Source organism: Pinus tabuliformis, chromosome Q (genome assembly GCF_031772625.1).
Source record: "Pinus tabuliformis cultivar Carrire ecotype Pingquan chromosome Q, CPIR1, whole genome shotgun sequence".
NCBI lineage: Eukaryota > Viridiplantae > Streptophyta > Pinopsida > Pinales > Pinaceae > Pinus > Pinus tabuliformis.
In genome coordinates, this window is record NC_142296.1 from 938,935,872 (window position 1) to 938,949,201 (window position 13,330).

Below are 13,330 nucleotides of genomic sequence, written 5' to 3' on the forward strand. Positions count from 1 at the left end.
TCTCACATTATAATAATAAGGAACAAAGCAGGTCATCCGATGACCGAATGCATACCCTCAAAGGACGGAAAATCGTACCATCGAAGACCGTCCCTTCCTAACCAATCGTACCATCGAATACCGTCCCTTCCGAAAATCGTACCATCAAATACCATACCTTTCAATCTCAACTCTCTGCTATGCCTAGATTCTTAGGTTTGTACCTGTCACTTAGAAATCTGTCCCTCACATGGATCCATACAAAGATTGCTCTGTACTTGTAGAATCCATCGAGCTTCCAAGTGCCAGCAAAACGAGCAGAGAAATAAGAGGCAAACCTAGGTCCTATAAAATATCTCTATTGGTTGTAGGGGTTGTTCCTTCCTTTTAGGCCTCTACTGTTTTATAGAGAGCTAGAAGATCTATGACAATTTCCAGGAGGAGCACATTCTATCACTCAGTGAATCATGGCTAATTTCCAAGTAACCTCAGGTGCTTGTTCGAAGGTCTCCCCTCCTTAGTGGCGAGACTCAGAATTGTCCCGAGTCAAGACTTAGCGGTTCCTCAAGTGTCCGGTTTTATCCAGGGAGAGATCAGCTTAACAATAACACAAACAGTTATCACGTTAAAGAGAATTAACATATTCATTGCCCTACTGAATTCTCAACAAAGTGGACCCACACTAAGTCAAGGGTATGGAGTTGATCAATCAAGGAGGGGCTTGACCTAATTAGGGATGAGAATAGGATCAAAGGACTAATTTTCTTTTGAAATTTGAATGCAATGATCCTAGCGAGGACACTAACCCAAATCAACCTAGGGAAAGAATTGGTCTTACAACTAGGGTTTGCTATATCTCGGCATTCCACTATCGAATTTGCCTAAAACTTGGAGGACCTCTAGAGCAAACCTCAGCGCAGTAGTGGACCAAAAATCGAGGTGTTTGGATGGCTACAAAGGAATTCAATTGATGCCCTAGGTGACCCTCTAGGGTTAGGCCTAGAATTGGGAAGAGTGAAGAAAAGAAAGATAAATTTGACCACCAAGAGGATGCGAGGATCAGTGCCTTGCTTAGGGGGGCTTAATGGAGTCAAGATACACTGAGATCAAGGAATTTCATGAGCTAAGGGGTCCTAATTGATCTTTGCTAGCCTCTCCAAGGGCAGGAACTAGGTTAATAAGGATTTATACTTTAAATGTGCGAAGGAGAAAGTTTCGAGGTTTTCAACCTAAGAGACACCTCTAGGAACTTTCACCCAATCCCTCAAAGATCAAACCATGCATTAAAATCAATTATTCAAGGTCCTAGAAGAATTTCGCATTACATTTAACCCATACAAGAACAATGATAACAAGTACATGCATTTGACAAGTAATATAACAAGGATAGAATCAAAATTTCGGCTTACATCAGAGAAAGAGTATATACATTTGTCAATTTCGCATTAGAAAGAAGCTCCAAAGACAATAGCAAAAATCCATATATCAAAGTGCATCAAGAAAGATTCAATAAGTTCACCCCAGCAAAAAGTGTGAAAATCTCTCAAGAGATACTAATCCAATCCAAGTGGTGATGAGAGGTTAGAATGAGCCTCCCTCATATTTATACAACTCTAAAGGGGATTTGATTTGCCTAATTGGCCTAATTTAACCCCAAATAATAAAATAATACACAATAATGACATGACTTGGTGACAAGCCCACCAAGATAGCTCAATAACACAAAGAATAACCTCTCAAGAGGGAAAAATAATGAATATAATGAGTCGCTGGGCCACTGAGGAGGCCTAATGGAGTCCAAATATGGCAAGTTGAGTGAAAAGGCTCCAAACATAGTGAACAAGGGGTTGGCCCCTTGTTTTCCAAGCAAGTCATATGTGATGCTCCCAAGTGGGTGCTAGGGCACAATGCATCCTTATGGGTCTCCAAGTGGATCGATAATGCCTGTAAACTATTTGTAAGAGCTAGGACTATGACATAAGTCCTCCCTTTGTTTCCTGCAATGAGACACATCCTCATCTGAACCCTAGAACATCTTCCAAGTGTATGGTGCAAGGGTGGAGTCGGTTGGGCATGGTGAACCAGGTGCATCATCCTCATCCAAAAAGGTGAAACACGAGCAATCACTGAACAATGTTGGGGATCCATGAAGTACTCTCTGTTATGGTAGAGGCCCATGGCTCTCAATGCTCACCCTACAAGTGCCCATGTGGCCTTCTAGAGGGCATGGACCCTGTATAGGGAGACCAAACCCCCAATAGAGACCCACCTGCAATCCTACATAAGATCCAATGTGTCCCCTTGCCCTCTAATACAACAAATCATTAGAATAATCAATAAAAGAGCCTACAAATCACGGAATCAGTGGGGCACTTCTTGATGGCATGCCTTTCCATAATGGGCTTGACATGTACAAGTGTCTCCAAACTCAATAAGGGGGTTAACCAAGGACCCTATTAGGTGGTTTCAGCCTTTAAAGGGGATGGCATGTGATATGGTGATCGAATGGAGTGGGGATTAAGGGAATGCTCTAGGCCACATGCCATGGTACAAGGGTAGCTATAATAAGGGAAACCCACACTTGGGTATATGAGTGTAGGAGGGAGAAAATCATGGTACATGAGTTACCCCGGTATTTGTTTTTCCACCCTTCTTCATATGCCTTTTGCCTTTGATTGATTTTTCTTCATAACTGCTTGGGGCTCCAAAGGATGAGAGCATGATGTGTAGGATATAGCAGTAGGTACCCCCTTTTGAGGTGGGGCATTTCATTGCCCACCAAGCGTTGGAACAATCATGGGTTCCTTAAGGTGGAGGGGGCTCATATAGGGCCCATAAAAACCAAGGTGATGGCCATAAATAAGGGGTAGAGCTCATGTTTGGATTTTTCCCACATGCTAAATTTGTATGTCCCGACCATATTTTGCATTTTGTGGCACATTTCCTATTAAGAGTTGCCAAATTATGATTCTTCTTTTTTTTTTTAGCTGCATTAACCTTCGGGGCATTGTTCCAAGCCTGACCCAAAGTGTGGGCAAGGGGAGGGGGAGACTAACCCTATGTGGACCCAGTGGACACATGTGGACCCGAATGGGAAAAGTGATGAATGGGGTTAAAATAAGTGGAAGGAAGTGATGTATATGGTATTGGAAAGCAGGACCATGTAACCAAAATCGGGATTTCCCATGTAGTGCCAGCCCTAAAGTTAATGGCCAGTAAAGGAGATCACAAGACTAGGATACAAAGCTAACCACCAAATAAGGCATAGGAGACAATAGTACAAACCTAGCCCACTCTTTCTATCGAATCCCCCCACCAATCCATGCCCAAAAGTGTTCATGATAAGTAAGAAAAATCACTTGACTACACCAATGAAAAGTCATACCTTCGAGGTTGGGAGGCCCACCTTCAAACATACGATCATAAGAGATGGGCGAGGGATCACATGGTTGGCTCAGGTGGTGGAGATAGTGGCACAACGAGCTATCTGGTGGCTACAAGGGGTTGTTAGCTGTCAACTAAGGACGATCTAAGAGAAAAATTTCTCCTATGCAAGGTACCCACAGGTAGTGGGTAAGATGTCCAAATGAGTCAAGTTCCTCACCTTTATATAGCCTTTCTTGAGGGATCATTCAACGTAAATTTGAAAAAAATAAATTCTAAACTTAGCCTCCAAACATTTTGTGGATGGCAAATTACTTATTTTATGGGAAACCAAGGAGTGAATTTTGAAGAGCCTCATTTATAAATATAGGCCTTCTCCTCCTTTGCAAATCATCTTGAACTTGTTGAGCTATCTAATACAATGTGATTTTTTCATGAGACAAAAGGTTTACATGTGATTTCTCTTCTCTTGTTTGGTTGATCAAATTCATTTCAAAGGCAATTTTTGGAGCAATGCTAAGTTACTACAAAGCTAAGCAAATCAATCCAAGAAGTCTTGGAAGAATAGGTCGAGGGTTTATCTCACACTCTCTTAATTCATACAAGCCTCAAGGTATCATTTTTCTCTTTTCGAACATATGCTTCACTCTCCCCTTTAGAGGTAAATAACCTTATCTTCTATAATTGTTGGTTTCTTGGTTAGAATATTTTCTCCTTGGGAGGCCCTCCTAGTAGGATTTTGGTTCTACTTCTTCTCTTGTTTTTATCCTAGTGGCATATCTTTGGTGTTCCACCTAGCAATCAAAACTTCAAACATTGATACACCAAATCAACGAGTGGGCATAGTTCTTGATCCTTGACTCTTGTGGAAGAAGGAACATATGCTTGTTCCAACAAATTACAATCAATTCCTCTTCAAAATTACTTCTCAAAATTTATTGTATTTTTTTGTAAATTTGTAATTAGCATTAAAAGAAACTCCTAAAAAAATTATATATTTCAAAAAATCCAAATTAATTATTATAAAAAATTCAAAAAGTATTTCAATAGTGAATTTGTTCACTAACTTGTGGTTTAAATTGCATTTATTTACAATTTCATTGAGTAAATCACCGCAAAACTGCATTTTGGGGAAGCCCAAAGGCTATATGGCCCCTTTAATTTTACACTATATTGTTGTGCTAACATTGTTTCCAAGTGTTTAAAGGTTGATTATAAGTTCTGGAAATCATCCATAGCAATTAGAAGTGATTGAAGGCAAACCCTTGCCTTGGGATATGTGAAATCCAAGATAAATTCTCGTGTATCCATTACAATTGATCTAAAGAGGTTATCCATTGATTATTTATTACTTTTAGATCATATATTGGTAGTCCAAAACGAATTGCGAGTTTGATCATCTTATTGGGCTAAGTCAATTTCCAACCCTCACTGTCGTGGGCTACTTTCTAGGTGGTTGATTTACAGATTGAATATATTTCTAACTACTCATCCAAATTTGATGCTCTTGTGCTCATTGTTAAGGTCTTTTATAGTACTAACATTTCCATACAAGTCCCTTGAGTTTCAGGTCCACCAAAAGCTAGTTTTGGGTCTCTAAACTGGTATTTTGTGTTTTCCTCATGCAACCTTCAGAACTACAAAAGTTATCGGTTTGAACAAGAAGTTTATTTCTGCTTACAACCACATAGAATAGGTATAACATCTCTAATTCATTTTCCATGGTGGTAACCTCATATACTCAATTTGTGACACTTTCAAGCTTATTTCCTTGATATATTGAGTATTTTCCTTTATTGGTTTGCTATATAAATTTGTTGTTATATCACTACTCATATCATAATTCTGTTATCATAGTAACTCTTATCTCTTCTAGATACTTTCACTTAGGCACCGGTCTACTTATTCTTTGGTTGAATTGTTGTTTGTCGGTATATTGCCCGTGGTGTTTTGTAGAAGTTGGCCTAAAGCGAGAGGAATACACTAAGGTGACAGTGGGTGTAATGATAATAGTGCTTATTGTTGACCACTGGAGTGGCACCTGATAATTATATGAAAAATCCATGACCAAGGTGTGAAAATTCCTAGACTCGAAGGAACCCCTACTACAGCATATCTGAATCTACTTCACCTAATTGATTTTTAAATTACATTCATCAAGTTATTCTTCTGAATATTGAAGCAAATTATTTCTACAGCCTACACTAATTAAATATTTGATCTCATGAAACAGAAAACAGAATAAAGAACAAGATACATACGACACACTTATTTTTGGACACAATAGTCCCCGGAAAAACCCAATGCGAGAAAACCGATGCAACAGTTCTGAGGGTTTATTATTATGCAGGAGAAATATCTGAATACAAATCTAGGATGTTCATCTAGCAATCCTTTACAAAGAAAATATTGGCGGAAAATATGAGTGAGTTTTACCTCACTTCACCCAGCAAAATTCCAGCAAATCTGGCACAACACTGGCTAACCCTGGCTACTGTTGTGTTGGCTCTGCGTCAGCCCTACATCACCTTCTTTTCCTTCTGCATCGGCTCTCCCGGCTGTTCCGGCAATTCCCGACAATTTCAGCTGTTCTGGTAGTTCTGGATGCTACGTGACAGGCAGTTTTTCTGTGTCAGCTCTCTCGGCTATTGCGCTGCCTCTGCGTCAACTCTCCCGGTTGTTCTGGCAATTCCAACAATTCTGGATTCTGCGTCATAGGTAGCTTTTCTGCATCAGCGCTCCCGGCTACTGCACTGCCTCTCTGTTCTGTATTTTCTGGAAATTCCTTCTCCCGGATTCTCTCTACCTCTCAACTACAAGATCTCCTCAATTGATTTTCCTCCTGAGAACTTCTCACCTCTGAAAATTTATTTCCTCAATCTCTCTGTGTGTGTTTCCAAATGAACCCCAAGCCTCCATTTTATACTTTTCGTGTTGAGTCTTCAACAGCCAAAATTAAGTCTCTAATCAACAGCTGAGACTAAAACATGACTTGATCCGCCTTCTAGATCTTCTCACCCATATTGTGATTAATACCCATTAATATTTTAATTTCCCTAAGTTTAGACTTTAGGAACCCCATTAAAAATATTAATTATTTTAATAAAATACAATCCGAGTGGAATTTCACCAAATGGTTTCTGAGTTCTTTAAAACTCATGTGCCTTAGCCTCTCCACCAATTTTCAAGGCTAGAGCACTTCCGATGCTACCAAAAGCTAAAACAAGGAGGTACTAAAGGACACTTGTACCATCAGATATCATCAGATCACCAGAGTTTTTAAACTCTACTTCTACTTCTCATCATTTTCTCTTGTACCCAGATTCCACACCCTGCGGGGAATTGTAATAAGTGATGCTAGTAATGATGAGTTTTGAGCTTGTAACAAGCCTAAGTAGCTTGAGACCTTACCAACAAGTGAGCATTACTCTGGGAGGTTTTTTTCACTTGGTTAATTATCATCTCCCTACCTGAAGTTAATAATTAATTGAGTTTTTCCTCCAAATTTACCCCAAAGCCAGAGTACGGCTTGATGGTGAGACCTTGGGCGAGTCCTAATGTCTAGATTCAATGTATATTACGATACTAGATCACACAAAAAAATTGTGGAATTTGGTTAGGTCTAAGTAGTCATTTTTCAATGTTTTAGATTTCCCGCACGTCAAAAATCGCAATAAAAATTGTACATGTAATGTAATAAATGTTGTCTAGAGAAGTTGTAAGCAGTATGAGTAATAAAAAATACACCTCTCACCCTCAACTTTCTACTATGACACACCTTGAGGGGTTAATAATGTGTTCTGAATCCTCAAAACCCACATTTCCTAGGTTTAGTAGAAATTGTGGCATTTAATTAGGCTAGAATTAAATAAAACAGAGATAAATAAATTATTCCATGTGACAGAATGACTTGAAAATGGCTTGGAAAATATCGTAAGTCAAAAAGTTGAGTTAAGGGACATGTGGAGGATAATTGAGCACACTGCATCATAAATACACCATTATTTCATAAAATCGAATTTCCCAGAGATAAAGTAGCAATTGCACATCTGGAAAATCAAATCTATTAGAGGAGCTCATGCACTGAAGGAATATTCTATGGAATATTTGACCAAATATTATGTGGAGTCTCATCTCACAGTTATCTCGAGTGCTTCTACTCTTAGCACTCCACTATTGAGAATTACAAGTTTCACTTGCCCAGACTATGAGTTTCACATGGAGGAATCACGCAATTCCTAGGGACCTACGCAGAGCTACCTTGTGATCATCTACAGATGTGGCATCACTTAGTTCGAGTTTGCATTTGTTGACAAGAGTTATCACGGTACTTGGATTCACTCATGGATGAGTTTACCATGCCATATATGGGATTCGATTTCCCTTGAGGTGCACATATTGAATTTGATTTTTCTCTGGTGTCTCTATGTTCTCCACATCGAACTTGACTTATCATTCCTTGGGATTTCCTTGTGATTTGCTCCCAACTCTCTATATAATAGAGCCATGGGCTCTCATATTGTATCATGTTATCAGCTATTGGGCTTAAGGAAACGTCATTTTGTACTTGCATATTTTTCTTAATATAATCAAGACTTTGGGGCTATTTGGATGTTGTTCGCTTAGCGTTATGAGGTGATGTCTTTTCATGTTATTGCCATCGTGTTTTTTTTTTTGCATATTGAATTGGTATGAATTAAACTTGTCATCCTGCTTGGATTGATGTGTGCAAGCTATTTTGCACATATCATTGATTTAGAGTAGTATTCTATGAATAAGTTTACCAATTCATTTTAGAAGGAATGTTTGGTTTATCTTATTCATTATATTGCTCTAATCCTTTTGCAAATTAATATTAGTTCAAGTGTATAGGAAACATCTTTTGTATTGTGTGCAGAAATCCATCTGGAAGTTGGAGAAATCTCAATTAGATCAACTCACTCCTAGAGTCAAAGCAATCCAAGACTCAGTCATTTTTTCACTCCAAGTCTTCCATCCAACAAATCAAAAGAGGGAGTTTTCTTACTCTATAGCTACTTGATCATCCATTTAAATTTAAAATACTTCTTTGATTCTAGCTCTTTCAAAGTTATATCTGTTATTTCAAGAGTTATTTCCAAGGCTAAGCAAGTATGGGTGTTCACTCTCATTACCTGAGCTAGTATTTTGTATATTAAATTGTAGTTTAGTTTTGGTTTCTTTTTATTAATTTCACACTGACAATTGGTTTTGTTTTGCAGCCCATAGGCTTGAGCATTGGGCAGCAAGGAGCTTGAGGAGAAGCATTGGAAAACTAGTCACTCGTGTGTATGCAGGACCCCCTCACGCTATTCAAGGACTAATTTTTAGAGAGGTCGTAAGCATTTGAGGGAGAATTGCAAACTCATTTAGGTCGTGGGCCTTTTGATCCTTGTAAATATCTTTTGGAGAGTTTTTCCATCTTCAAGCTTGTTGTTATATTTTTTGGGAAAGAGTCTAGCTTTGTTAAATTTTCATCTTTGTAAAGATCTCTCATATTGTGGGCAGCCCTTTTAGAGGCATTTTTACGCATTTCATGCACTAATAAAAAATAAAAAAATTGTTTGAGGGAGCTTGGGAATTTTCCTATGGCATCCCCCTTCCTCACTTAGAGGAGAGATTCTTGTGGGTGGACTAATTTTACTTCTAGTTTTTCTTAGCTTTCTAGCACTTAATTTCATTTTGTGCATGCTTAAAATTAACACATTCCACTTCACATGCAATTTTTCCTGATCTTGTATTTAAATTTTCACATGCATAAGCTTCCAACTTGTAAACTTGAGCAAATTTTATTTTGTGTAAACACTTCATACTTTGGCAAGTTTTAATTGGTTCATAATTTTTTCAACTACATGCTTCACGACCTGGTCAATTTATGTTATATGTCATGGAAACTATTGGAGCACTATCATTTATTTGAAACAAATATAGCTTAAAGCAATCTATTCCATTTTACTTGCCTATTTTCCAGTTAATGGTGCAAGCACATATGAGCTCACTTACATTCTAGTCTCTCAAGTATTGCAAGTATCTTATTTCACTTTGAAGTATTTTCATGTATCATTATTTTAATTGAGGAATTAACACAATTTGCACTTCATCTAGGCATTTCAGTATAGGAAGGCCCCAAACCTCACTAAAATTTTACCTCCAACATAAGTTGGTTGAAGTAAACATTTTAGGGACCCTCTACTCCTCTATTGACTCCTCACTGTAAGATCCATAGCTTTGAGCGAGGGTGAAGCCTGAGGATTGAAGAGTTCAATTGCAATCTTGTTGTAGAAGTAGCTAATAAATTTAATAAATTTAACCAAGAGCATTTTCCATCACATTTACTTTACTTGCCTTTTGATGTTTTGAATTGTTATATTGCAAAGTTTATATTCAAAAAACATTTCAAAGAAAGTATTGTGATTCTTCAAATAGGTAATAAGTGTTTTTATTTCATGCTCAAGTCTAATTCTATATTGACATCTTGATTTAGCATTTAACATCTCTTATTTTACTTTTTTTTTAAAGTAAATTTTCTAATTTGTTGAGTTTTGGCAAGATATGTATTGATTCATGAATTGATTTTATATCTTACAAATATCTTGTGCTCACATCTTTTGTTTTGCATTTCAGATTACTTTGTTTTCATTAGTGGAAGTATTCCATCTTTACTTTCAACAAATGTATCTTTTATCTTGTTGAGCAAATTCTTTATAAGGCACTGGTTTTATGGTTTCCTCATGTTAATGATTTTCATTGTTATTGCTCATATCATATTTTGCTCATAGATCACTAAAAGTAATCCATTTTCACTATAACACTCTTCTAAAACCTCATATCACCTTTAACTTAACTTTTCATTAGGGACCACCCCCTTAGCTAACCTAGGAGATAGCTTAGACAGAGAGAGTCAAAAACAATGTGACAGCCCCCTCTCTGAGTTCCCTACCACCAACCACAACTTGTGGGGTTGAAGGCTTTTCTCACTAACCTGTAGGTAGGTGTAGGCGGCAAGAGTAACACTTCCCATATAGCAAGCTAAGTTGAACCTTGCCAACCCTACTAGTTTGAGCAGTAACAGGCCGTAGGGTTTTTTCAACTGTGCATCTGAGGAAAACCCAATTGTGAGGTGAGAGGCGTCCTATTCCTTTCTCAACATCATTCCTTTTCCATTTCATGTGGCTTACGGTTTGGCTCTATTAACATGGCTGAGATTAAGGCTGTCTTACTACTAGTGGAAATTGCAGTAGAAAAAGGCAACAGTGCTTTGCATACCTTCAGTGACTTCTTGGGATCCACTAAATTTCAGGGCAGAGCAAGCATTTAAATTTGGCTTTGGAAAACCCCTTATTATTAGGAGGGTCAACGAGCTTCTAACTAGAATGGGGAATTTCACTCCTCATCATATTTGCTAAAAGTTGAACGTTACTGCAGATGGATTGACTAAGAGCACTGTGAATACTCCAGTACACCTACTGGAGATTAGAGTCTAGGAAGTCAGAGCTAGATACTATGACTGCTAGACAAATCTTCGTTTAATGCTTGGTTCCTCTATGGAATGGTCATATCTGTCCTTTTCTACAGCATTTGGTTTAAGTGGCCAGCAATGGCTTAGACTTTCCTGTTGGTTTCTTTTAGAAACAACATTTGAAAATTATAGTTTCAGAGCAATCTGACTTCCAATTGACAGATATCACCGTAGACCTTAGAGTTATTTTGTTCTTAGACCTGGTTTTATATTACAGAGCCCGTAGCACGACTCTTTTTTGGTTTTAGCATGCAAGACACAGTGCTAAGTGTAGTTTCAGACTTTCTTCTTAAGGGAAATTACAGCTTTTTTCCTGGAAAAAAAAAAATGCTGGCAACAAGAGAAAGGGCTATTGCCTTTAAGAAAGAAACTTTAGTTTAAATCAGACCACAGGCATTAATATACACCTTGGCTGGAAAAAACAATATTTAACTAGGCATAGACGGTGCCTTTATATTACACTCTTGACAGCTTAAGATGAGAATTTTGGCCTTCGCACCTGCCTGTTTGGATCCTTGGAACGTTGAGCCGAAAGAAAAGCGATAGCCATAAAATAATCATCCCAGGACAAGTACCTGCAACACGTAGATTTAAAAAAGAAGATCAATTAGTAACAAGCATTGAGTACAAACATTATAGAATTGAAAACAAGTAGAAATTGGAGTACTTGGTTCAACATGTTCCCTCTCTCTACATCAATAACAAAGAAGAAAACAGAATAAAAAGGTACAGCAAACTAATCCTAAGATGCTTAAAAACAAAATCCTCAAAACCCATCTCATTCAAGAAAGTACAAAGAGCAGAAAACATCAAGTAAAATAATGCATTTTGATAGGGGTGGCAAGAGGGAGAAAAATGCTCTATGGCCCCAAGGAATTTAAAGTTGCAGAGTATTCATGGGGCTTAGGATGCGTGACAAACAACCAAGCTGAAGCTTATGCCCTTTACCAGGCGATTCAGTTAGCGAAAGAAAATCGTGTAGCTTCCCTCACTTTTTTGGGAGACTCCCTCCTTATTCAGCATTTGGTGAAGGGCTCTTCTACAACAGGCGAAACATTAGAAAGTCCTATGAAAAGAATTAGGAAAGCAGCAGAAGAGTTCTCTTCAATAGCATATTTCTGTGTTCTCTGTGAACTCAATAAAGATGCAGACTTATGTGATAATGAAAGGTGCAAATCAAGATTGGGAGATTTAAAAATCAATGACTGAATCAAACCTTCTCCTATTCCTTAGAGCTAAATGGATTGCCATTACACAGTTATGAAGGATTGCATTATCAAATAGTAATAGTATGGCATGTAAATTTTGTTTTATGGTGGGTCAATTTTGTAAGTTATATACCTACAAAACCTCATTTTTTGTTGTCCAGTTTTGAGTCACTCTGTAAAAAGTTTGTAGTTTCTATGGATAAGAGGGCTCAGGAAAATTTTGAAGATATAGATATGTACTAGCTGATATATTTGCTGCAGACCAGTTGCAGACTTGCATATATATTATAAATACAAAATTCTCATTCTGGTTAAAAAAAATTAATGCATTTTGACCCAGTTGTCTACCAGTTGAAAACAGTCTAGCATTCCAATACACTTGCCCTCCACGCTAATACTTGTAGCTAGGAAAACTTACAAGTCTCTACCCTATTTTCTCATGGCCAATAAAAATTAGACTGAATGATAGAATTTCCCAATAAGTCTTGTCAGATCTCTTCAACCATGTGGTCCGAGAAGGGTTCCCCCCATATGGTCCCACCATATTATTTATCCCATCCATAAGTCAGGGGATACCTCGGACCCCAACAACTACAGGACAATTATGGTGGGTCATACATTCTCAAAACTCTATGCCACTATCCTTCATAGAAAGCTTTCCGGCGATTTTGAAGAAAGAGATCTCAGGGCCAGAGGCCAAGCTGGTTTCAGGCCAGATCATCAGACCATTGACCACATTTTTACACTCCGTGCTGTGATCGAGGAAGCACGCCACCGGTCCTCGAAGGTGTACTGCTGCTTTGTGGACTTCCGGAAGGCTTTTGATTCAGTCCCGAGAGAGGATCTTCTACAGCGACTCAAAGACACCAATACCTCAAACTCCCGGTTGATTGCTGTTATGCGTCTATACGAGTCTGTCCTGGGCCGTCTTCGCACGGAGGGGGGACTATCTGAGTTCATCCGAATCACGATTGGAGTTAAGCAGGGGTGCCCACTCTCCCCCACCCTATTTGGGATATATATTGATGAGCTCGAAGCCTTTCTGCGGGAACACATACAGGAGTCTGACGGTTGCTATCTTCATCAAGTTTTGATCTATATCTTACTCTTTGCAGATGACATTGCACTCTTATCCTCATCACCAGAAGGTCTCCAGAGGCAGCTGGATGCGTTAGCCCTATTCTGTGATCTCTGGAAATTGTCAATGAACCTGAGTAAGACA

General features: G+C 38.4%; 1 protein-coding gene across 1 annotated transcript in view; it reads right to left on the bottom strand.

The window, feature by feature from the left end:
• The window catches only part of LOC149222540 (uncharacterized), a 221,646-nt gene that overhangs the window by 190,238 nt on the left and 18,078 nt on the right, over positions 1-13,330 (bottom strand). The window contains exon 2 of the mRNA XM_089387626.1: positions 11,400-11,475. Coding sequence (XP_089243752.1) covers positions 11,400-11,475 — 76 coding nt within the window. The remainder of the gene's footprint in view (positions 1-11,399; positions 11,476-13,330) is intronic.